At 51.4% G+C, this 25,966-nt stretch overlaps 1 protein-coding gene across 1 annotated transcript; it reads right to left on the reverse strand.

Moving 5' to 3' along the window:
• Positions 1 to 21,205: 21,205 nt before the first annotated feature.
• EN1 (engrailed homeobox 1) lies at positions 21,206 to 25,540 on the reverse strand. The gene is made up of 2 exons (XM_044240951.1): positions 24,682 to 25,540; positions 21,206 to 21,522 (listed from the first exon to the last, which is right to left on the reverse strand). Exons 1-2 carry the CDS (start codon positions 25,538 to 25,540, stop codon positions 21,206 to 21,208), a joined length of 1,176 nt encoding a protein of 391 aa, XP_044096886.1.
• Positions 25,541 to 25,966: the final 426 nt, after the last annotated feature.

Genomic DNA, 25,966 nt, shown 5'->3' on the forward strand with positions numbered 1-25,966 from the left:
GTGCCCAAGGCAGCCTTAGCAAACAGAGAGTGGGAGATATGTAAGCAGCCACCTGAAAACCCTGGAACTTACTATAGGTCCCTCCTCCCCAGGAGACTCCCCTGGAAGACCTCAAGTAGGGAAATGCTGAGCTCATCCAGTCATTTTATCTTGCAAATACTATGCTCCCATCCAGAGATGACAAGAGTCCTAGTTAAGATCACACAGCTGGACCCTCCGCCCCCCCAGCAACCCTCAGTTTGTTTTGTGGGAAAAGGGGGGTGGGGTTATGGACATTGGGGAGGGTATGTGCTATGGTGAGTGCTGTGAAGTGTGTAAACCTGGTGATTCACAGACCTGTACCCCTGGGGATAAAAATATATTATATGTTTATAAAAAAATAAAAAATTAAAAAAAATCATTTTGAAAAAAAAAAAAAAATCACATAGCTGGTTTCAGAAGCTGGCCTCCTAACTCCAGCACCCTGCTCTGGGCTGGAAAGCTCAGCGGGTGATGGTCAAGATGGTCTGAGAAGTTGCCATGCTCCACCCCTCTTGCTGGGAGTCCTTGAAGCCCCACCCAGGTGCCTCTAGGCATGTGCTCCCACCCTTCCCCTCTGCTCCTGGGGCTCTCTTTGACCCTGGATGCCTCTTCCTATGGGCCCCGAGCATAGTTTCCAGAACGCACTCGCTGGGTTGGAGTGCCCACAAATGCAATCCGACATAAAACAGCCTAACCAGGAATTTAGGTATAAGGAAATGTCAAACATCAAAGTACCTCCCCCAAATTGTTTTATGAGACCTTGCTTTGCCAGCATAGATACCCTCCTAATTAGCCCTCTTCCTGTGCCCTTGTTTCTAGCAGAAAGGGTGGGTCAAATGGGGCTGCTTATAATATATACATATTACTTACAAAATAGAGATGTGTGTGTGTGTGTGTGTGTGTATGAAATGAATGGAAACAAAGAAACTTACTTGCTAAATATTAGGCCTTCCCTCACCAACAGTGCACTCTCAGAACATGCTTCATGGCTAATGAATTTTTATACATCATTGTTATCTGCACATCTATATTACTGAAGAAGTCTTAAAGATGCAAATAGAGTTTGCTCAAGACATACCATTACCAGGTTCTCCAACACCAAACATTTTACCATGTCTTTAAAACCAGGCCTCGGGGTTGCAGATTTGCACCTTAGGAATCTGCCCTCCACTTCTTGAAATGCAAATAAATATTTACTAGTTGTGGAGAGATCAGTGGAGCAAAGTCCAGGCTGTCCTGGTGGGGTGAGGGTCTGCTGGCTACATTGTTTTGAAAATGGAACTGTTACCAACCCAAAGCATTCAGAGACTCCACCGCGTGCTTTGTCCCCTTCCAAGAGACACCCAGGGACTCGAAAGTTTATTCCAATTACAACGGCCATGCTTCAACCCCCTAAGAACTCTTCCAGAAGTGTGCTGGAACATGTCATACACTCTTTTGAAAACCCTCGGTGATAGAGAAGTTTCTTGCTTCTGAGGAAGATCTGAGTTTCGGAAAGAGTGGAAAGTCCTTTTGAGCCAAGTCTGATGAATAAGGTGAGTGATCTGGCTGGGAGAAGCCATTTGGAACAAGAGTAACGTCTGGATATAAAATCACTAAACTGCTTTGATTTGTCTATGACAGGGCATGTGTGTGAATATGGGATTTGCGCACTAACTCATAGAGGTCGTTCTGAAAGTGATGCTTTTCGAAGATCAGGACTCAGTACGGTGTGGTGGGAAGAACGGCATGTCCGTTTGAGGTCCTTCTTCGGAGTGGTCAACTGTTATTTAGAGATGCCCAGAAAACTGTATAAGATCATCACCTTGGAACCCACTTGGTGACTGAAAGCAGAGATCCCGTCGGAGCCTGGAGTGGAATCACTCCGAGGCCAGGCCTTGGGCTACACACAGGTTTCCATGTCCCCTCAGGTGGCAAGGCTGGGAGGGGGCCGGGCGCCCCCCTCCCCATCCCTTCCTCAGCCTGCTGGCTTGGGGGCTCTGTTCTAAATGACACAGCTAATTAAGGAGAGTCCTACCGCGGCTCTGGGCTGGAACTGCCCAAGTGGGCCAGCCTTTCTTGTGCCACAGCTTCCAGAAGCATCCATATTTCAGGGGTTAACAGCTCATCTGTAAATAAAATAAAATATCCTCTGGGCTGCAGCCAGGTAGCCAGGCCCTGCCTTTGGCCTGAATATGATTAGCAAGTCGTCAGGATGGAGGCAGGGAGAAAGTGAGGGGGTCAGCGGGAGGAGGGTTCAAAAGATTTTTAAGACCTCTGAGGAGGGACTTTGGTGATTGATTTCCAAGAGAGGTTACACAACACACACACACACACACACACACACACACTCTACCTCCCTAGCCCCCCAATTTTGAAATTAAGAGACAAAACCTTATATAATAAATTAACTGCTTACTGCTCGAAGCCCCAGAGAAGAAACAGGAGGGCAGGGGCACCAGAGAGGCCTCGGACTTGGAAAGGAAGGTGGAGGAAGGTACAGGAGGCAGCGGGGGCGGGGGCGGGTAGTTGTCAGGTTCTGCCCCAGTTGTGGTCAGATCTCAAAGGTGACACAGAGAAGGACACAGCAAGCTAGCAGGGACTCTGTCTACAGAAACAGAAAGGCTGGAAGGGAGGCAAGGTGAGACCACAGGGGCGCCTCCTTGAAAACAGTCCACGCAAAGCTGTTCCTTTGAGAAAACCTGGCTATTGTTTTAAGTCCCCACTGAGCTATTTGCTTGGGCTTCACTGTCATTTTATTTTCTAGACCCATTTTGTGTTGAAGCCCTGTGCGTCTTCTTCAAAGGAGACAGGAGCCTTGACACCGCCGCACAGACCCCATCAGATCCGACTTCAGCAAGAAGCCATGGGCTCTTGAGAATGAACTCAGTAAGAGGCAAACTCGTCATTATTCCAGTAACGGTCAGATAGGCAACAGTCTCCACCCCTTTCCTGCGAACCTCAAACCCTTCAAAGGCAAAAGATTGCTTAATAATAACAATAATAATAATAAGGTGACTTCCTTGGGATGTAACACATGCTCACACAGCCAAGAAGCAGCAGTCACAGGGGCTTATGTTTTGTTTTCATTTCCCCCAATACTCTCGGCATGTGAGCAGGTGGTATTTTTACGTCTGTCTTATATGTCTATCTATTTAGCCTCTTTAATAAGCTTGGAACGATGATACATATGGGTTACATTAAGGGCTTGAAAAATTTTCTCACATCCAGCAACACAAGAAATTGTTCCCACTATATCTCACTTGTCTGCTTGTCTGCTCCCTTGTGAGCATTCCAGGCACCTTTCCTTTCTTCACCCCAATTTCAGCATGTGGTGAAGGCATTAGCCAGGGTCACATTATTTCCCGGTTCCAGTTAGGTGAGGAAGAACAGTTGACTGTACTTTTGAAAGTGCAGTCAGCTTTGGAAATTACGGTCTTTCTTTCTTTCTTTCTTTTTCCACAGACGGTCCATTTGTTAGAAGCCTATCATTTCTTAGGCCTGTGTAGGACTCTTAAAAGCCAACATCTTTAACAATTGTTTTCCTACACGTCGGCGACAAAGAACAAAAACAAAGCAGCACACCCACACAGACACACAATTCGGGCGCTATTAATTCTATCACCTTCAAAATATTTCTAACAAATGATTCCTCCATCCAGAGGGGCAAAGGAAAAGTTCCCCGGGGCAAGGGCTTGTCAAAAATTGAAATCTGTGTGGGACTTTCCTGCTTCTATGAAAAGATTTCTAAGATAGGCGCAGAAAATGAACTTCCGATAATTGTCTCCACAACATGAATGTGTATCTTCTGTGGGGAGAAAATCTGTAACCTCATCAAGGAGTAGAATTCAAATAAATTTTCATTGTCCCACTGCACAAAGCTAAGCTTAGACGAATCCTAATTTGTTATTCATTCTTCTTGTTTCATTCATAATTTGATGCTAAATGTGGTGACACAGCAGTGTCCCACAAATTCGATGGCCTCTGCCCTCATCTACAAGTCTTGTAGCCAAACAGGTTTGGCTTTTATACTAAAAAAATGTTTTTAAGCTCACAGATGTACAGCATAAATGGAGACTAAGGACATTCCTTTTTCTATGCCCAGTGAGCCAACGTTAATTTCCCTCTAAAATCACTTTTAACTTTTTTTTTGCTTTTTTTTCCACTTTGATTTTCCATTCAGGCTAACTGGGCTCTGCAGTTTTTCCCGAATTTGAAGCAAAAATTCATCCTGACAAATGCTTTCAGTTTAAAACTAATGTTTGCCCCAACTGGATAGCTACCGCAGATTTCAAAAGGCTTTCGGAAAATATTCCACAACCTGATTTTTAATTTCCTGCATCATCAGCTACTTTTATGATAATATTTAATCTACTGAAACAAAACCAGCCTGGGGGGCGGGGAGAAGCAAACAACAACAAGGAAGAGAAGGAGAATTTATTTTTAACACCCTGTTCTCAAGTAAGGTGGCTAGTGAGAATTGAAACAGCTTCACCTACAGGGACTAGTTCTCTGTCTTCCTCTTTTCCCTTTCTCAATTTTTGCCTTCTTTCCTCTCTTTTTTTTTTTCCTCCCAGTGGATGAGCGAATCACGTCCAAGACTATATTTCACTATATACAGCTAATGGGTCCCAATAAACAAAAGGCTTCAAGAAAGAAACTACCCCCCCCACCAAAATTTGAAAAGAGACATTGTAGAGTTATGAATTGTATAAATAAAAATAGTCAACTGTGGCCCAGATGTGCCAGACCCCAAACTGAAAAGATGTCCGGTAAGGCGTCACCTCAAGAGGTCAAGTTTGGAAAATTTGGCTCAGGTGCCCCAAGGGCCAGGCCACGGTGGTGATAATGTCATTATCTGTTAAGTCAGGAAAAATCAGGAAGAGAGATAGATAATAAAATGCCTCAAAATTTAACTCGGGCACCTCAAACTTTTTATTCCAGAGCCCCTTGTTTTAGAGATGACTCAGACAAAAGAGAGATCTGAGGGCTTTGTGGGTCTCTATTTTCCTACGTCTGTTACATCAGATTTCCTAGGAAGGAAGCACTCCAGCGAGAGACAGTTAAGCCTAGCACAGTGCAGAGGAAAGCATTCCTGAGAAACTGTGCCCTAAAGAGGCAACTGAGCCAAGCCAACGGCTCCCTCCCTTAAAGGAACTGCTCCCAACTATAAGGTGAGCCCCTCCGGAGGAAGCTCCACGGTGGTAAGCACTGGCCTGGATCCGGCAGCTCAAAGCCATTAGAATGAGCCCTTCCTGAGTGGCAAGACATTTCTGGAAGTTTTGCTTGTGTCTCTGGGAGAAAATGGTCCCTTCCAGGAGCACTGCGCTGGTGAATCCTTGTTCAGCAAAGTAGGAAATGTCACTGGAGCATGAGCCGTGACAACGGGGTGTTCGTGCCCGCACATACCCCGTCCTCTGCCAAGCAGCTGCTGCAGCTGCAAATTGCAAGGCGAGCTCCAGAGGATGAAAAGAGGCCAACAGACCGCAGTCACAGCGGCCGTGGTCATGGACCGCTGGGAGAGAAAGTTCAGGTTCTGGTAAGGATGTTTCCCTGGAAATGAAGGGGAAGTTTCCTTTAAGCTCCGTAATTAGCTTGTTGGAAAGCTCTCTGATTCACTTCTCCACCCTAACTCTTCCTATCATGAATTTTGCATCATTCTATGCACAATAATGCACATAAAATTAAATAAACAATTTAATTAATTTAATTAAAATTAAATATTAAACATATTGTGTATAAGGAACCTGCGCTTTTGATTTAATTGGGCGGGAGTACCCAAAGCAGTTTGGGTAACAGCAGAAAATAATTAAAACCAACAAGTACGTTAGCCTCTGGGTACAAGAAATAGTTGGGAGCCTCCTCTTGAGAAAGGTTTATTTAATTAAAATCAAACTAATCTTTGGAAAACATTTGATAAGCATTTCATAATACAAATCATAATCCAAAAAATGAGGCTCAGCCTGCCTCTCCACAATGCAGGAAAATCATGTTAAATAATTTATCTCTGGCAGCAGCTACTTTTTTTACACACACACCCAAATACACACACACAGTTATTCAATAGATAACATGTTTGCCAGGTTCGAATTCTAGGTAACGTTGGAGTCTTCCAGAATCTAGATAAACATTAGCAAAGTGCACTAACGCATAATATGTCCATGGTGAGAATGGTGGAGATTTGGTGCTTGATTTCAAACTGGGTGTGGATTTTCAGAGCCGACCAGCCACACCGAAAAATATTTTCATGAATTTATTTAAAGAGGAAAAGGCAAATGTTTTGACAAGTCAATATCTTCTTCTGAGTGCTAATAGAGCCGCAAAATACAGAAGGAGCGGGGTCCCCCTAGTCATCCTCAGATACATTCAATCCACAAGACAGAGAGGGTTAGTGCTTCATACCAGGAGAGGAAGACCGTTTATATTCCCACTTGTTTCCTTCCTCCGATTGGTGTGGCTAGACCTGTTACCCAGTTGCACAGCGTCGGATAAGATTAGACACAGACCACAAAAGAAAGACAGCAAGCAGGCCCATGCACATGGCTCCCCGGGAACTATTCCCAGGCCCTGACCTGCCAGAACCCACAGACATCCATCCACTGTCTTTACCAAACTAAGACCCATTTTGACACCTCTGGCGTGAGCATAAAAATCATCAAAATCTGCTTTGCGGACCAATTCCAAAGTTACTGAACACTTAAGTTTCGGCTAACAAGTGCCTTTAGGCAGAACTCTGATCCTAAATCATGTAAATTCCAATTGTCCACCCCTTAAACATCCCACACCCCTAAAGGAGGAAAATCAAAGTTAGACCATCCATTTGTCCAAATACTCTCCACTTCGATTTCAGTATATAGAGTAACTGAGTCTTTCAGAGGAGTTAAGATATTTTCTTATATTGTAATAATTCATAATGGATAAAGCAATTACATTCAACTCAAAGACCTGCTAGTACAGAATACTGCTTTTTGTTTTATCTTTAGAGCAAAAGATTTTCTCTACCTATCCTGACCTAAATCAAATTCTTTGATGATCATATGTATTCTGAAAATCACTGCTGCAGATTAAACATACCCACAGGTGTCACGTACGTAGAAAAATCTGAATCAAAGCTTATTCCTGCCTATAGCAAGGTTATTTTGCACTGTCTTTGCACTGTGCTCTGTGAAGAAAGCTACGACGATATACAACATGCTATTTTATAAGCAGTAATTCATAGTGGCAACTAATAATTATTCCTACAATATCAAGCACTCCTCAGAAAACTCAGCTAAGCTTTTAACCACTTCTCGGTTGGGTTGAACTTTTCTTTGATCAGAAGAACAAAGTACCTTTGGAGACTTCCAGTTGGGCCCAGAGACACAGCGATCCAAAGGGTGGCCTGCCTATCCCCAGACTTAACTTAAAACATACACACACACACACACAAAACAAAACAAAAAACCCACAAACCTGGAGATTTGGCAAAGCTAAGAAGGATACAAGCAAAAGATCCTAAAGCAATCTCCAGCTCAATTAACTCTTTCACGTAATTTTTAGAAAAGGGTGTTTAACCCTCTAGGAAACGCCCAGCAAAGAGCCTGGTGCTGCCCTGGCTTCCTCCGGACAGGAACACAGCTGCAGAAGGGCTTCCCCTCTGCCATCCAGGGCCTGTCAGTGGTGCCCTTCATTTGCATGTCAATCCTTTTACATGATTAATATGTATTTATTGACCAGGAGGCCTTCCCAACCTAGGACAAAGGAAGACCCGCAGTCCCCTTTTATAGGGCAGCCATAACTTTCCTCGCAGGACGGACAATTGTGCACAGAAATAATTCTCTTCCACGTAGAAAGTTCCCACCATTCAGACACACGTTGTGATAGAAAGAAAATAGTCCAAATTCAGTGCCCAAAGCTCAAGGGCTGCCCTCACTCCTTTCCCCATAAAGCCATTCAGCAGCCTTTCCTACTACTTTGGCTGGGGAGGAAGGACATCGGCACTTGGGAGACAAACGGGACCTGTGGCCCCAGGAGTCTGGTGGGCTTCTCCCCCTCATGAAGGCCCAGGAGGCTGAGGCCTGCCCCGAGTTACCTGAGGGGAGAGACCTGCCTTCTTCGGACACCGAACGAAGCTTCGTCCAAAACATCCCATGATTTGACTCCTCGTGAATCTTTTATCCACTCAAATACACGTCATAGTTCCCAGATCAACACGTGCAGTTTTATTTATTAAACGGCAAACTCCATTTTTTAAAAAAAAAAAGGTCAGCTTTCTCTCTACCGTTGAAGATTCCCAGAAATCCTCTGCTCCTGTAATCTCTTCCCTCCCTCCCACCCGGGAAAATAGATAAAGAAGAGCCGAGATGGTTCAACAATGGCGTAAACTTCCATTTCCACTCTGTCATCTGCCTGTCACAATGTCAGGGAAGACATTCTGGGTAAGTCCGGAAACACTGCAGGAACTGGGACGACTCTTGAGTCCTGACGCTGAAGATAAGGAGTCAGGTCATCGGAGGGGGCTGATTTCGTCTTGATCCTGGGAGGTTCTAGAACTTACCCTGATCCTTGGCGTCCCACCTCTGTGCATATTAAATCCTCAGCCCCGCAGAGAGGCTAACAGCTCACTGTCTGGGGTTCTCAAGGAAAAGTTCACACAGCCCTCTCTTTTCTAAGGTCCTTAACTACAGAAATTAATATGGGGGGGGGGAAAAGGGACTTTCCTTGAGGTTGAAGTAGTTCAAATACAGCCTCCATGTAGGTCCCCTAACCTCTTGGAAGAAACACACACACACTTTTCAAGGGCCTAGGCTTTGAGTTCCAAACCTGAACACCAAGGAAATGTGAATCATCTTTTGGCTCAAAGGCCAGCTCTGAATTCCTCCCCCTGGGATTCAACATCCTCCAATTATATGAAAAGTATTCACTTGGGGTAAATTCACTTGGTTTCCAAAGGGAACTAATTCTGGGGTGTCAGTCCCCACCCCAGTCTGTCCCCTACCTATACCCTATTAAACCCCGGGAAGTTAGGGCCACAAGGTACATTTGGTAGGAAGACTGACCACAGACCTGCTCTTTACCCACAGCCCCGTCTAGGCCAGGGGAGGAAAGCAGTTTAAAGAACCACAATGCTGTCGGTTCCACTTCAACCAACTCTTATTTCACTGTGTCATTTTTACTCAAACTGGTTTATGTGTATAGACGACCCCTAAAAGAATCCCAGAAAGAGCCCCAGAATTCCAAGAATGTATATTCCAAGGGCTGGGCCTGCAACAGTGAACTCAGGGAGGCAAAGTAGAAAATGGCCCCAGTAAGATGTTTCAAATTTCTGCCCCAGTGTTGCCCAATCGGAAATGTGATGCTTACGATGGAGAAGGTATTTGCCTTGGTAATAACTCTGCGGAAAATTACCCCAAAATAGACCCAGAGCCACTTGGGGGATGCCCCTCTGGCTTTATCTATTTCATGTGACAAACAGAATGCAAGTCACCCTGCATTCCAGTCCTAACTGCCCTATTCCAAACCCTAAGCCTAAAATAAAGCTCTTTGATCCTGCTCCGTACAACCACAATTCCCAGAAAAATCCATCCAAAATGGTGGCACAGAGATCGACAGCATCCAGGAACAAATACAAGGATAAGAAGGAAAAGCAAACATAACCTCTAAATTCTGTAAATCGGTGGTATATTCTACTATCCTAAGCAGATTTGATATGGGAGAAGTAGGGAAGCATTTTTTTTTTTTCCTGAAGCTATCGACATCGTAAACTAAGGTAGGCTCCCCTAAACGTGACTTTGTTTTCTATTTCACAGGTTGTAAGTTCAGCCAAGTTAACCAACCAAAAAATGGTCCCAGAGGCATTGTCTCTGCCATTCCTGAAGTTAAGAGGTGGGCTCTGGTTCTCTTTACAATATTCCAAACACCCAGGCATAGCCTTCAGGAACCCATTCCACTAATGTGAAAACCTAGGCTATATTGCACACCAAAACGAGCGCCTAGAACATGTGGAATCCATCCCTGCTGGTACCCAATTCCGTGCATCAGGGGCACTCGGTGTAGGCCAGGCTGAGCGACTGAATAATTGATCAGCGCACAACAGAAGGTTTTCCCTCTGATACTTGTCATTGTGAGACTCCATCGTCTGTTTGCGCAGGAATACATTTTGTTTTAAGTCTTCAACTTTCTGACCACCAACTCAGGCATTTTTCTGCAGGGGGGAGAAAAGCCAAAACCATGCAAAAAGCCCTCTGGGTTTGAAAGAACGGTTGCAGACTCCTGAACACCTCAACTCTCACGTTGGCCCCCTCCTCATCTAATTTTGCAGGCCATTAATCCAGAATGGGCAGTAGAGCATTTCGGTATTTGCTTTCACATTAAAGTGACTGAGTAATTCATGAAAGTTGGCAACTGTTCGTGTAAGCAGCAAGCCCTCTTTCCTCCTTTCCCCACGCAGTGTGGCATGTTCACATACACTTCATGGGGCTCCCCTGGCCCACCTAGGGAGCCTCACCTTCCCTTTCTGCACGTAACCTTTGCAGGCCCTGGGGGGTGACCATGCTCTCAAAACCCACTTCAACTGTCCACTGCCACTGAGGACCTCTGTGGTATAAGAGCAATCATCTGTTAAGGGGAGAAAAAACACCTACAGAGGCCTGAATCCCAGGCAAGCTACATAGACGAGTCACCAGCTTTATAATAAGGAAAAGAACATTTTGGTTTCCAGCCTGGTCCACTGAAACTGGAGGGCAGTTCCCACTCTCACACTTCAGTCGCCTAGCTTCTTAAAAACAAAAACAAAAACAAGCCCTTCTAACACAAAAGCAGCACTTTCACTTTCCTTGCAACCTGTGAGCTGGGAAAGGTGACAGGAGGAAGGGCGAGGGACCCTCCTGGTTATCCTCACGCACCCCCCCCAACTCAAACAATAGCTTTTGTGTCAAAGGGGCCTCCCAGCGTGGGCTAGCTGGAATGTTGGAGATGCCACTGTGTTGGAGTTAATAATATATTGTCACAAAGGAATTTCAGCCTGAACTCAGGAAATTCTCCTTCCAGGAGCTTCTGCTTTTCCCTCTTCAAACTTTCCTGCTCTGTCTCAAAAGAATAAGAACTCACTGTCATTTTTCTCCTGGAGGCTTTCTCCTTGCTTCCTTCCAACTGTCTCCCCCCACCCCCACCGTGTGAAATGAGCAAAGAAGCCCTGATGAGGAAGGAGACAACCACGGGTCACTCGGTGAGTTTTGTATAATCCAAGGTTAAGAGGCTCCGGATCCATTTCCAAAGTGACCCACCCTTTCCAGAAGGGACTACACGCCCTTGGGCCTGAGTATGTGCGCCAAAATAAAACTGGACAGAGAGCTGTCACTATGAACACAGCCACTTGGCCAAGCATGGAGAAGGTCACAAAGGCTGGTGTAGGGTTGGAATGGGAACAGGAAATGAGGTCAGGAATTGGCACATGGGTCTCCTGGTTCCCTCCTGCAATGCACCGCAAGTCCCTCTGTCGAAAGGAAATGGAAGGGAAACCCGGGCTGTGAGGATAACCAGTATCTCCGAATCACACATAAATTCCATACTTCAGGGAGCCTCAGAGTATCACACTGGGCAACCCCAACATACACACACAAACACACACACACAGAGACACACACTTTTCCCTGGTCCCTAATCTCTCAGCTCTCAAGTCAGGGTTTTGTAGTTAGGTCCTTATCCCATCCAGAGGGAGACCACAGCCACAGACCCAGCAAAGGAGTTCTTCACTTCCCCAGGTAAGCCCACTGCAGGGGCTTTCCCCAACGCAGGTCTCACAGCCAAATGAGCTTGTGAACACGGAGACGGCTGAGGATCCGAGACAAGGAGCTTGCTCGCTCGGTTTTTCTGGGGCCGTGTTTGCCATTTGCGGGAATAAATGAAGCATCGGTAATCTCCATAAAAGAGCTTTCACGCTTCATTCTCTGAAACTAAGTTGGGGCTTAGACGGAAAAGAAAAAAGGGACTTTTAATTTAAAGTAATGATCATCAATGCTCTGGCTCTGGAGGGTCTCTAAGGGAGAAGGGGGTCCCCCACCCCACCCCAGGAAAATGGAGGGAGGACCATGCAGTGCCTGGCCAGGCCCCTCTTGCTTTGCATGGATTGGTGGGCCAAATTCCAATGCGGGCAGCTCTCCTAGGAGGAGGGCAGTGGTACAAATGTCTCTCCCTGGGGTGACTGAGGGAGTGCGGGAGCCAAGCTGGGGAAGAGATGGAGACTCCCTCTGTGCCCAGGAATCACAGCCATCTCCTGTGATTACCCCACATCCCTGCTTACTTTCACTTGGTGGCTGCATCTATTTGGGGCCAAAGTTTGCACGCAGGGTGCACAACGCACAGTGCCTCCTTCCCCCACAACGCATCCCCAGGTCCTGCCAGGTAGGAGAGCCATAAAAGTTTTATTCCCCAAAGTGAACTTTGCCTACTTTATTTGAATGAAACTGGCCTCGGGGAGACTGTATCCTTCAAATTATCCCCTCCCCCAACACTCACCCAGCACCTTGGGCCCCTCACGTCCCTGCCTCTGACAAACCACGACACACTAGATATGCCCGGCCAATGACTTCCACCCCGTGAGGGCATTTCAGACAATAAATAAGGAACTCGAGGCCTGATGCCAGTGGAACTGGGTCCAGCCGTCCTCTCTGGGGTATCTACCTCCCGATTCCCCCTGGCTTCTGCCTAAGGAGGAGACGCCACAGGGTCAGAGCCCAAGGTGAGGAGCACCTTCCGCGGAGGCTGGAGATCGATCTGCAGTGGGGCGCAGGCTTGGGAAAGCGAGAAAATTTTGGAACGACGCGTCCCAGATAGGCCCAGGCCCCTTGTGCGCGCCCTCCTTGCCCGACCGCGCCCTTCTGGAAGCTCCGCAAGGCCTGGGCGGAGGCCCTCCCAGAGAAGACGCAGAGCGAGGGCAATTCGGCGCCGCTGGTTTTAAAGAAATTCCAAATAAACAGTGAACCAGAGCGGGAAACCGCAACTGTGCATAGGGAAGTGACTTGGCCAAATTATCTCCAGAAGAGGAGCGGGAAGGTGGGCAAACGTCTGGGCCCCGAAGGTGCTAGCTTTTACCGAGGGAAGAGGTAGCATGGAATTGGGCGGCTACTAGCAACTTTTCCTCGGCCCTAAAAAGGATCCCGCCTGGGGGATTTCGGAAGACGCTCACCTAGTCCGGGAAAATTCAGCTGGCGGCCCTTCTGGGGCCAGGGCCGCCCCAAGCACGCACGGCGGAGGCAGGCGCCGGAGCCCTCTGACGCCTGGGCCTTCGGGCAGGCCAAGGGCGCGCAAGGCGCTGAGCCGGCGGGTCCAGCCAGGGAGGCGAGCCAGCGAGGGCTGAACTCCCCGTGGTGTGTGAGCGCGAGCGCGCCTCGTCTAACCGTTCAGGACAAGTTGAAGCAACAAAAATGAAGTCGATCTCCCAGCCTGGAGGTTCACCGCCCCCCTCCTTGTTTGACCCCAGGCCCGGCCGCTCAGAGCCGGGCCGTCTGCCGCCAAGATTGCACAGCCGATGCGCATTGCTGCCAGGGGAGGGGCGCGGGAGCCATGGAGTCAAGGAGGAGCAGGGGGTGAAAGGAGAACATTGTGGGGGGGGGGCAGCGTGGCCGCCTCCAAGGTCCCCGCTGGTCCCTGGAGCTGGCTGGGAGAAGACAGGAAGGTCGGAACGCGCCGGCCTCCCTCGGAGCAGCAGGGAGCAAACTTGAGAGCTGGGCGGGGTGAGAGAGGAGACGGAAGGCGGGGAGCCCAAGGGACGCCGGGGCACACACGCAAAGGAGGCCGGAGAGTTTGGCCGCAGGAGGGTGGCCTCCGGAGCGCAAAACGGAAACCTTGGAGCAGAAGACGTGGAGGAACTCAGGGGCTGGGAAAACCATAGAAAATGACAGGAACGCGAACCCAGCCTAGACACAAATCGAAACTGCACAAAGAACAGTCGCTTAAGAGAACCTGGCGGGGGGCCGGGGGTGCGGGGGCGATGGCGGGGAGGGGAGAGGCTGGGGCAGGAGCGCGGGTCCTGTCGCCAGCTTGGAGGTCGGGCGCGAGGACGTGGCTGCAGTGGCAGTGGCCCTTCCCTTCGCGTCTCCAACGAGCGGAGGCTCAGGAGCCTCGGCAGGAGCTGGGCGAGCAGAATTGGGGTTTCGAGGTGCCTGGAGGGAAGTAGAGCCCCAGATGCGTTCTGGTCTCCAACACTCCACTCGACAAAGGGGACTCGGGCTGTTGGGCCTGTTGCCTGGGCCGCCCTGACCGGAAGTGCATCTGGGAGGCGCCCTGGGCTCCAGGCTGCAGGCTGCTCAGCCAGGCTGGAACAAGGCCAAAGTTGCTGGGCCAAGGCGGCCTGCTTCTGCCCCCAACCGCCTGGGCACAGGTGGGAGAGGAATGAGGGGAGGCAGACACTGCTGATGGTGGAGGGCGGGGTCCTTGACTGGGGAAAAGACAGAAGCCGCTCCCCCAACCTAATCTGAGACCCCGGTGGAGTGGGGTTCAAGGGCCGGAGAGCCCGAGTTGAGCCCTGATTTAAGAGGTTGTGGTGGGGGTTGGGGGAGTGCAGGATGGGGAGGTGGGGGTTGAGGATCACTTCTACTTGATATTTCAAAAGACAGACACTAGCCCAGAACCCAAGCCTTTGCCCTTCCCTACCTTGTGCCAAATCTCCGTATGGTAGAGACTTAATACTGCAAGGTGCCAAGGCAGATCAGTCTGTAGTCTAACGATGCATTATTACAGTGTAAGTTTTCATGTGGTCCTGTGTGACCTTGGCAAGGTGACCCTGGACCTCACCTTTCTTATCTGTAAAATGGGGATGATACTATTCAACTCAAAGAAACATATGAGGTTAAATGCAGTAAATTATGCCAATAGCTAGCAGTTTGAGCTAGCAATAAATGATTAGTTGTTAATTTTAAATTTCTGTAAGTGTCCTCTTCTGAACTGCCTCCATCCTGTCCAATGGACAAGTCTTGCTCATGGAAGTGAAGGAGAGTGGACAGGGTTGATTTCTGAGACTTCCTTTGTTTTCTTCAGCATCTAATTACCTTCAGCTTGGAGTCATGGAAACTATTAATGGTGGCTTCTCCCCAGCCTGTGCAGGCTGCCAAGCTGCAGCAGAGCTTTATCGGTCAAGTTTCCCTTTGTGTCGGCTTTATCAAATGGCAGAACTGGGAGTCTTTCTGCCTGAGCTGGTTGGTCTCTGTCAGGGCCCTAGCCCACTCTTGCAGCCATTGTGGCCAAATTTTAAATACCTGCGGGTACCTCTTTTCCTGGGACTCCTTCTGTCTTGGCCACAGGGGTCTCCTTCCCCTCTGCGCTGTAATTATGTTCCTCAGGCACCTGCTGTATAGACTTCAGGCCTCAGGGAGAAGGAGGGCACCCTCCAGTGCGCAAGCATGCATGGTGGCAGGGGGTAGGGGACAGGAAGAATCTGCCGGGGAATGTTAGCCCCTAAAAGCTTGAGTGAGTTTTATCCCATCCCCAGCAAAGTTGAGGAGGGGGAATGCTCTCGCTCATCACCTCCCTACTGCCTCTGCCCATCCCTCCCCACCACCCCATTTTCCTACCACCCCACCTCCTTCCTACCATTAAGAGCCTGGTCTGGAGTGATTGATAGTCAGTTCTCTTTTCAGGATAAGATGTGTGTGTCTACGCATCCACAGTAAATCCCGGCTTTTCCACTGACTTGCCTATACCAGAGGCTTCCATTACTGTGGTCCAAAATCTTCCCAAATGTCCCCAAAGCAACCCACCCACCTATCTGTGCTGAGAATCCCTGAGGTCCACCTCCAGAGTGACAGCTCTGGCTAGAAAGCCTGCACTTAGAAGCAAATCCAAGGATCCCATTGTAATGGCCCAGGACTTACCAAGCTGTCTAAGAATTCTGTTTTTAGGGACTTTGTCCCCTCCTGCCCCAGGCCTGCTATTCCCCCAAGAGATCCACTTGGGAAGGTGCTCGGTACACTGTTTAAGGCCAGACAGAGTTGTACCTGTATGTCTTGTGTCTGAGCTTAGAGTCACCTGGACCCAGCTGCCTCCTGGGAGAGGGAAGGGGCTATCCCATCACACCTCTGGCTACCCTGATTCTTGTCTTCCTGGCCCCCACCCCATCAACCCATCCGCCTCCATCCCAGTTCTCTCTGGTGGTCTCCATGGAAGGGGCAGGCAGGTATGCATTGGATACCAGTAGGTGTATTCCTGGATTATGCACAAAGGTGTGCCAGAAGCTTCTACACAGGCAGTGTCCCTGTGCTTGCTGGGGACACACCTCCGTACATCAACCCATGTGCATTTCTTTGTATACATGTGTGTATTTTACATGTGTGCACGTGTGTACATGTGGAGGAATGCACGCTTGTGCTCTCTGATGTGCAGAAGCAGTGTGTATGTGTAGCGTGGCTGGTGGTGTGCAGTAACTTAGTGGAGCCCTGGGAAGGACACTGTATTCCTAGGAAAGCTGGGGGTGGGGGGTTGCTTCTCACTTGCTGTGTGTTTTTGAATGAGGTACTTACTCTCTCAGGATTTCCCTCCCACCCCCCCATGCTCACTCAACCCCCCCCACTCCTGCCTGTGAAATGAAACCTTTTTATTCCAAAATCCCTGAGGACCCCCTCCGACAATGGGACTTCATTAAAAGACTGGCCTAAAGCATTTGGGGGAGGAGTGAGAGTTGGCAAGAGTCCCCAGCCCTCTTCCTTTCCACAAGTTGCCCCAGGAGAGTAGCCCCCTCACCTGAGTTCAGAGTGGGAGAAGAGCAAAGTCTCTGTTGGGGGTGCGGAGGGTTGGAGTAACACTGTGCCCCCAGAGGGAAGGTCCATTCTGAACCCACCCTGAGGTGAGGCAAGGCTAAGAGAGGGCTGCTGCTGGGCCTCCCTGTCCCTCCCCCTCCCCAGGTCTGCGCAGAGTGGAAGGCAGCCTCTCTTGCGAGAGGAATTGGTTTTCTCCAACACAAAAAGGAAAATCTAGGCTAACCATTGCAGAAGCTGATGACTGCTCTAGAGAACCACATTCATCGAGGGTAAGGAGGTTGGCTAAGGCCTCTCCACCCTGTAGCTGTGCCTCTGGTTTCCAGGAGTCAGCCAAGGGCTCACCCCTGCCCCTGCAAGAAGGTCTTTTACTGAGGGCATTGGATGGGGGAGTTGGGGTTGGGGGAGACTGGGACACAGTGACCTCCCTGGTGAGATGTCTCTGGAAGTCCTACCATAAATCAGGGGACTGTGGGAACCAGGTAGGGGGTAGGCTAGCAGGCCTGCTCCTTCTCTGTGTCCTGGGCAGCCTAGCCTGGGGACCTGAGAACTGGCCACATATGTGCATGCTCACAAACACTACATATTGGCAGCCATACAACCCAAACACACACTTCCACCTCTCAAGCCTGAACAAATATATTTAATGCCTCCCCTGTACAAAAGCCCTCTTGGCGTACAACCCACAAACACAGAGGCACAGACATACCAGGGACCTCCACACACACACCCCCATATCCCCTCCTCTATCTGCAGCCTCCCCCTTGGCCCTACGGATGGAACGAAGGAACGAAGGAACGAAGGAGAATTTTGAGCAAGAAAACAGAGACCTTTGCCCTCAGAAAGAGCCAGGAATCGATACTGTTTAGACTCGGCTAGTATGTATTTCCTTCTGGGCTGAGGAAGATTTAAGTTTATGGTTCAATCTGATCTTTTTTTTTTTTTCTTTTTTAAAGGTAGAAAATGAGAAAGTTGGGATAGCACACTCCACTATTTATTTTGATGCAACCTCAGACTTTTTAATACACAGGCGGCTCACTAAGCCTGCCCCATAAATCAGAGAAATCAATGCCTGTTTATGATTATTATTACTTTCTTTTTTTAGAGGGGGAACAACAAAAAAAAGAGGTCTGACCTGAGTCCTCTTCTCTCCTCAGCCCCAGTCAGGAAGAAGGGAAAATGGGGATGAGGAAGCCAGGGAGGTAGGAAAGTCAAGGCCTGGGTCAGATTCCTGAGGTTGAGGCAGGTGTTAGGAGTAGAGATGACATAGGAAAAGACACACAGACACAGAAGAGCCATGGACCAAAGATGGTAAGTCATGGGAGCTTTAGTTTCCACTGAACTAAGAGGAACATTCTCTTCACCCATAGTGGTTGGAAGATAAAAGGAGTTATGGGGAAGAAATCAAATTACATAATAATGACACATCTATAAGCTTTACTAATACCATCTTAGGGAATGGTAATCACCTCCTCCTTCTCCCAGGGTTGAAGGGAAGAGCTCTTGGCTTTGACCTCCTGAGAGTGGTGAAGAGGAACGAACCTTAAGGAACAGGATGGTTCCTGGAATTGCTGCTCACCTTGACCCTTGCCCCAGGCTCTAGATCTGGTATTTTAGGTATCCTAAGGGCCACAGTGCAGAAGGGCAAAGAAAGGGTAGTCCCATTTCCAGGCACTCAAAGGATCAAGTTCTCTGTAGAGCAGAGTGCCTCCAACACCACATCTAGATGTGGCCAGGACCCCTCCTGTTGTTCTGAGCTACTCGGAGGAGGGGAAGAGAATCCTGGGCTCCAAGTCTAACCGGAAGCCCTGGAGAGCTTGAAGATCCCACCAAGGAAGGCAAAGGATGTACTTCCAACCACCAGAAAACCATTCACTGGGGGCCATGCCAAAGAAAAGCCCTGGCCTCTGCTTCCAACTCTTCACTCAAGGAGTGGTCAAGCCCCCATTATGTATAGAAGTTAGTTTACCCACCCCAAGAAGGCACGACAGGGAGGAAAAGATTTACTGTAATGAAAATGGGAACCCATGGCAAAATCAAATACATTCTCCCAACTCCACATCACTAAACCTTAGGTCCCAAACCCTTGAGCAGGGACTTGGAGCCCATTAGCCCTGTCACTTTCCCCGGATATAGGCCCAAAGGAGCAGGAAATTTTTCAAGGAAAAAAGCAGAATGGCCATCCTCACCTCTCACAAAATCAATCCTGCAAAAGCAACAGGGAAGAAACTCAAGGGAAGAACACAGAAACAGAGTTCCCATGCATGCATGAGTCCCACAAACACACCTACAAGCATTCTGGTGTGCAAACACTAATGAACACACATATGCACGCCATGAATGCACAGACATCCAAGTGTGCATCTAACTACAGAGGAACGAACACCCAAAGAACAGAACACACACACATGCAGGGACACACATAACCAGGTGGCTCCTCAGATGTACCCACATTTGCACATGATCACAGCTGCACATAAGTCTGCAAGTTCACCTGCATCTCTAGGCACACAGAGACAGGTACGTGTACGCATATTTCAGAAGACAGGAGGGAAGGAAGAAAGGATTTACCACAGGAAAAAAAAAAAGAAGAAGAAGAACGCTGGACAAAAGAGAAGTGATACTTCTTGAGGAAGGACTTCCCGTTCCTCCTCCTAGTCCCTGAAGGTTAGGGGGCCCATTGCCTGCCCAGGAAGGGAAGTCCCCCAGGGTCAGGGGCAAGACTACAGACATTTCCCTCTGGGATCTATGTGTCCTGAGGGTTCAGGAGGCTGGTGTCTGTGCCTCCTCCCCACCTCAGTTAGGAAGCAACCTTTGTTGGCATTCTGATAGTGACCCCCACCCCCCAACCCCAGCTTAGGTTTTGGGTCTGCATGAGGCAGGCCTGTGCCCACATGGGAATTCAGGCCCCCAAATGATCCTGGCAGCAGACTGAGCTGCTGCTTTGCATCACTTCCCAGCATCTGGTCCTCTTCTCCCTGGGCTATGTGGGACCAGGAGATCTGGGCCAGGAGAGGCTCCATGTGTCACAGGGGACCTGCTGCTTCACCAGCGGAATCATTTCTCCAAACTGAGAGCGGTGGAGGCCAGGCAGCTGAGAGACCAGACCCAGAGGCCGCCACCGAAGAGCCCCTCACCCTCACGGGCAACGCAGCACTACAGGCCTCCCCTTGCCTCTGCCCAGCCTTGGCAAGGCCTTCCACTTCTGGAGGGGAAAGCCTCCAGCAAAACAAAGGCCAGGTTGTTATGGGAGGAAGGAAAGAAAAGGGAAAGGTGCAGGCCAAAGCAAGGAGCAGAGCATGGTTGAACAAGAGGAGGCCAAAGCCAGGCTGGGCCTGACCAGGCACAGGGAGCAGCCAGACAGTCCTGGCAATGTTTCCGAAGTCAGCACTGGGGCTAGTTTTGCGGGGCGGGGGGTGTTTTGTTTTGTTTGCCTTTGGGCTCCTTTGCACGCCATCGGAGAGCAGGCATGGGCCTCTGGACGCTCCAGACCCGGACCTACCCGGCACTGGGCCGCCTCTAGCGCCGCGCGCTCCTCTTGCCTCCGGTATTCGTTGTGCGGTGATCGGAAGGCCCGCCGGCCGCGCGGGGCTCGCCGCCCGGTGAGTTCGCGGTGCGCGCGGGAGCACCGGGCCCTCCTGTGCCCTGCGCCCACGCCCTTCCCGAGCCCGCAAGGAGGAGGGCCGCCAGCGGCTCGTGAGCACAGTGTACACTTTATTTCAGACTACAGGTTTCTGAACATAATAAAATCTTTGGCTTGTAGCGGCGGTTCAGTCTCGCAGTCTGTGGGGTCGTATTTCTCAACAAGTCTCCGGAAAACGAAAGGGGAGCAGGACGGACAGACCGACAGAAGGGGCTTGGGAGGTGGGGGAGAGGCGAAGGGCAGACACGCGAGGAAAACATACTCTCACGCACACAAAGAAAAGTCCCAGAGAAACGAGGGCCAGCGATGCGGGGCGGGAGGCACCAGAGAAGCGACAACATTCAAAGGAAAAAGGCAACGAAAACGAAACTGGGCCGGGGGCAGCGAGGCGGAGGTCGGGAATAAAATAATTATAATAATTATAATAATTATAACAATAATAATAAAGGAGATTAATAAAAAGTCCAGCAAATAGAGATCGCTACACATATTTCTTTTCCTTACCTGAAATTAAATATATACAAGGTCGTAAGCGGTTTGGCTAGATAGAGCTTTAAGGAGTTCGCAGTTTCCGCCCCTTATACTGTGAATAGAGAATAGATCTTATTTTTCGATAGCACCTGTCCGAGTCTTTCTCCCTTTTTTTAAAAAATGGTTCGTTCAAACGTGACTCTCCATTCTGAGAATCTGTCTTCCCTGTTGCTCCCTCCCTCCTGTGCGCGGATTCTTTCTCCCCCGGCGTGGGACCAGGCGTCGGCGGCGGTGGCTGCGGTGGCGATGCCAGGAGGGGGCGCGGGCGCGGCGGCCGGACCGCGCGGCCCCAGCCGGCTGGCGGCTACTCGCTCTCGTCTTTGTCCTGGACCGTGGTGGTCGAGTGGTTGTACAGTCCCTGCGCCATGAGGTGCAGCGCCAGGCCGTTCTTGATGCCTGTAGCTTTCTTGATCTTGGCGCGCTTGTTCTGGAACCAGATCTTGATCTGGGACTCGTTGAGGCTGAGCTCCTGGGCCAGGGTCTGCCGCCGCTGCTCGGTGATGTAGCGGTTCGCCTGGAACTCCGCCTTGAGTCTCTGCAGCTGCTCGGCCGTGAACGCCGTCCGCGGTCTCTTGTCCTCCTTCTCGTTCTTCTTCTTCTTCAGCTTCCTGGTGCGCGGACCTGCAGCGGCGGAGAGGACCGGGTGGTGGGGGGAGTGGGGTGGGGACGGAGGGCAGAGGGGAGGGGGGTGGGGAAAGGGCAGAGGAAGCCGTGAGAATTGCAGAGCCGAGCGAGGATCGCGCCCCGCGCTTCCGGGGCCATAGCCGAGGCCCTGCTGAGTCCCTGGCTCCCTCCCGCCCGCGGGCCCCGAGATCAATCGCCAGGCTGTTGGGATCGCTGACTTCCCTTCTGGGGGGCCAGAAGGGGCGCGGAGGAAAACTGGCCCTGCTTGTCCGTGCACCCCACGCCTTCAATTCGGAACCAGAGAGCCGCGCGCCACGCTTAAATCCCATAATCCAAGATGGAGAGATATTTGGAGCCCCATCCGGTGGATCCCAGAGTTGGAGGTCAGGGGTCTACTGTCTTCACAGCCCTGGAATAAAAAGAGGCTCAAAAGAAGACCAGCAAAGACACTGGGCAGGAGTGCTCTGAGGGAACTGCCAGCCTTCAAACTAATCCTCCTTTACTCCTCCAGAAGTGCACCTACGCCCAGCACTTCGGATAAGACCCCATCTGCTTGTAGTAATTGACCCTAGAAAATATGGGGATAGAGAAGGGGCTGTGAGGGGCTTCCTAGATCTGAAGTCTTTGGTGTATGTTCTCTCTGCTCCTCCTTTCTCTTTGGCCTAAAGAGAGAGACACTGACCCAGGGAGACACTGACCCTCCCCTTCTCTGAAGGGGGAACAAGGCTTTCACCCACTTGCACACCTTATCCACATGACCCTGGCCCCCAGGGTTCTCTGCCTTTCCCCTTGGATGGTGCCAGTAAGAAAGAGGACTCCCCATTCCCCCATCCAGTTGTACAGGCAAGGTCTCCCTTCTGGCTCTTTTCAACAGACAACGCTACAGTTTCAGGACTGAAAAGTCCTGTGTAACAAAAACATATCTGCTTCCCCTGCCCATCTATGACATTTGCAAGGGGACTACATCCGTCCTCCTCCCCATTCATGAGCAAAATACAGGCAGAGGGAGAGACATGGAGGGACAATATGGACACAAACCTGTGCTTTGCCCAGGGTTATGGGAGGAGGTTATGGGAGGAGGCCCCAGCAAACCTCCCCAAGAAGGTGAGGTCTCTCCCAAAACCTAGTCTGGAAAGAGAGCTGCTGTGAGGACCAGCCCTGGAGAGAGGAGAGGGTAAGAGAAGGCAGCCTTCAAAGCCTGCACCTCTGTTTCCGCAGCCCCAGCCCCAAGCCTTCTGGCATTTACTTGGTGGCCCCTGTCTTGGTTATGGGAGCTTCCTGAGCCAAGTTAAGTCCTTGTAGGGCCTTTTCATATCTGAAACTCTCTGGAAAGAAGGGTCTTCACCAGCATCTCCAACCCTTAGCAACAGAGGGCCAAGCTGGGCTGCCGTCTCCCGGGGAAGGCCAGTGCCTGGGGTCACCAACTGTCCTATGACAAAAGAGTCCAGGCCTGGCTGACTGCAGCTACCCAGGTCTGGGCTGAGGTTCACCTCCCTGAACTGCCCGATTGGGAGGAGCCCGTCCTCTGCCTCCCCAGGCACGTAAGAGGGAAAGCGGCCAAGAACAAAAGGCAAGGCCCGCTGCTGAGCTCTGTGCAGAGAGGACTGAGAGGTGGCGTGGTGAGGAAGGACAGCCTCAGTTTAGATTAGTAATTAGCTGAGCGAACAGAGTTGGCCCAGGAAATGTGCCCATCTCCGGAAAGGCCCCGCTGTGCGTTGTGCGTCCCGGACCTTGTGAAGAGTGTTGTTGTGTACGTGTGTGCAGAGGCACGGACACTTGTAATAAAATCGTAGCCTCCTGGCCAGCCAGAGCCGCACAGCCTGACAGCTCAATCACTCTATCCATCAGGCGAGTCAATCAAAGCAGCTTTTCGGAGGTTCAGGGAGCTCGACGTGTCAATAACGGGGCTCGAGATGGCGGGGGCTGATAGCGCGCATCGATCCGCGCCCGGCCGGCAACCATGGGGAGGCTAGACACCGGCCGGAGTCGAGCGGCGGCGCATGGCTACGCTGTGCCCGGCCTCCTACCGAACCTGGGTGCCCGGAACAGCAATTGTAGGCCAGAACCCCTGCCGCCCTCCTCGCCGCGCCCATCGGGGCCTCTCGGGCCACTGCAGCCCCGGGAGGCGGGCAGGCCCCAGCCTCCTCTCCTGGGGCCTAGGGCTGTCCCAGCGCAGGTTTCTCGGCCTCGGGGTTTCCAAGCGCGAGGGACACGCGGGGAAAAGACCAAAGAAGGTCTAGAAAAACAATCTACAGCTGGCAAGAATCTGCTAACTGGCAGATACGGGGAAGAAAGGGGTGAAAGAAGGAAGGGGCAGGGCCGAAAAGGATGTGCGAGCCGCGCCACGGAGAAGCTGCCGGGGAGGTTGCCAGTCATGTCCCGTGCCCCCGCGATCTAGCCAGAGCCTGACCGGTCTCCTCTCCGCTCCCACTGTCTGTGAGCTCTATGGAACCAGGAGCCAGGGACTCTCGGCACCGATCATTCTGGCAACCATCTTTCCCTGGATTCTACCCACCCGGGGTCAGACTCTAGCTTACCCGGCCTGGGGAAGAGGCACAGCGATCAAAGTCTATCCTCTCTTTCTATGTGCCCTCCAATCTATCTCTCTGTAAATGAACTAGCCTTGGAAAATATCGAGATGGTGTTTGTGTTTGTAAATATAGAGAAGGTGACGATTATTTCTCTGATCTGAGCCTGCCTCCTCGGCCTCAGCACGACCAGGCTGGCAGGATGGATCAGACCCAGATCACTAGGCCCACCTTCCTGCCGGCTCTAAACACCCCCTCTCCCCGAAAGAAAAATCAATGGCTGATTGTGTGTGTGTGTGTGTGTGTGTGTGTGTGTGTTTTCTTAGAATAATAAAGGTAATACACAAAGAAGGCCCGAGGGGCTCGGAGTGCAAAACCGAAGGATCGAGACTCGAGCTTCCTGTGCCAGGAGCTGTAGCCAGCCTCTCGAGTGGTGGCCACAGAGGCCAGGAGCGCAGAACTGGGGGCACACCGGGCTGTGACTGGGACCGAGGTGAGGAGGAGAAAGCAGGCGTGAGAAGAGAGCACCCAAGGCCGGGTCGGCTCTCCCCAGCACGGCGGCAGCTAAGAGTTCTGGGGCTGTCCGCGGGTCCAAAAGTTACGGCGCAGCCCGGGGTTGGGTACTCACCAGAGGACGGGCGATCCGAATAGCGCGTGCAGTACACCCAAGCGGGCCAAACGAGAGGCTGCTGCGAGTCAGTTTTGACTACGGGCCCGCCGTTGGCTGAGCCCATAAGCAGGATGGCGGGGTTGCCGTGCTCCGGGTACTTGGCACCCTGCGCACTGGGGCTCCCCACGCCGCCTCCACTGCCGCCGCCGCTGTCCGAAGGCTTGGCCGCCGCCGCCGCCGCCGCCGCAGCCGCGGCCACAGCCGCAGCCGCCGCTGCCGCCGCCGGGTTCCCGGCTTTAGACGCACCCGCACCGCCGCCGGCTGCTGGCGGAGAGCCGTCGGGTGGGCCACAGTTTACGTCCGGAGCGCATAGGAGCGAGGCGGCGCCCGGCGCCCGCGTGCCCAGCTGGTGGACAGGGTCTCTACCTGCGCCCGTCTGGCCTCTGTCACGCTCGACCCGGCCTCCTCCTGCGCCTCCTCCGGCCGCCGCCGCCACCAGGAGCTGCGGCGGCGGCTGCTCCTTTTTGCAGCCGAAGTCCGGCCTCAGGATGTTGTCGATGAAAAAGTTGGTGGTGCGGTGCAGCTGGGCCGCGGGCTGCGGCTGGTGAGCAGGCGCCGCGAGATGCTGCGGCGGCGGCGGCGGCGGGGGCGGGGGGTGCGGGGGGAGGTGCGGGTGGTGGGCCAGGGGCGGCAGGCAGGGCGCCGCGGGCGACGAGGGGGGCGCGGGCTGCGGGGACACCGGCACGCTGTCTCCATCGCTGCCGCTGCTGCCGCTCGCGCCGGGGCTCAGGCTCAGGCTGCCCGGGGCCGCTGCCACCGCCGCCGCGCCGAGGCCCGAGTCGCGCTGACTTTTAGGTTCCGGCTGCTGTTCTTCCATGCTCGGCCGCCCCGCCGCCCCGGCCGCCGCGCCGGCCCCCGCCCCCCCCGCCTCGCTCCCCACCCCACTTTGCCAGCGGCCCGTGGGGGTGCGCGGAGGAAGGAGGCCGGCGAAGCCCCAGCGAAGGCACGGGGCGGGTGCAGGAAAAAAAGCCCAGGCGTCTGGCCTGGATCGCTCGGTCTTATCGAGCAGACAGATCTCGCTGTCTCTCCCTCTCTCTAATTTGTAGACATCCAGATATGCAGACACTTGGCTATTTCTTTTTTCTTTCTGCAACCAGATTCAATGATTTGTTTTAAATGGGGAGTAAGCCACGGCCAAAAAGGGGGAAAAAAAAGAAAAGAAAAGAAAAAAGAAAGCAAGAAAAAAGAAAAAAGCTCCAATAAATTTTTTTCTTAAAGGGAAAAATAGTCTTTAAAGTCTAGC

This window comes from Neovison vison, chromosome 3 (assembly GCF_020171115.1).
Source record: "Neovison vison isolate M4711 chromosome 3, ASM_NN_V1, whole genome shotgun sequence".
Lineage (NCBI taxonomy): Eukaryota > Metazoa > Chordata > Mammalia > Carnivora > Mustelidae > Neogale > Neogale vison.

Excerpts from the sequence above, each read along its gene's own strand:
- EN1 (XM_044240951.1), bottom strand. The coding sequence starts at position 25,540 with ATGGAAGAACAGCAGCCGGAACCTAAAAGTCAGCGCGACTCGGGCCTC. Across the intron at positions 21,523-24,681 it reads TTCGGATCGCCCGTCCTCTG|GTCCGCGCACCAGGAAGCTG; the intron begins GTGAGTACCCAA and ends CCGCCGCTGCAG.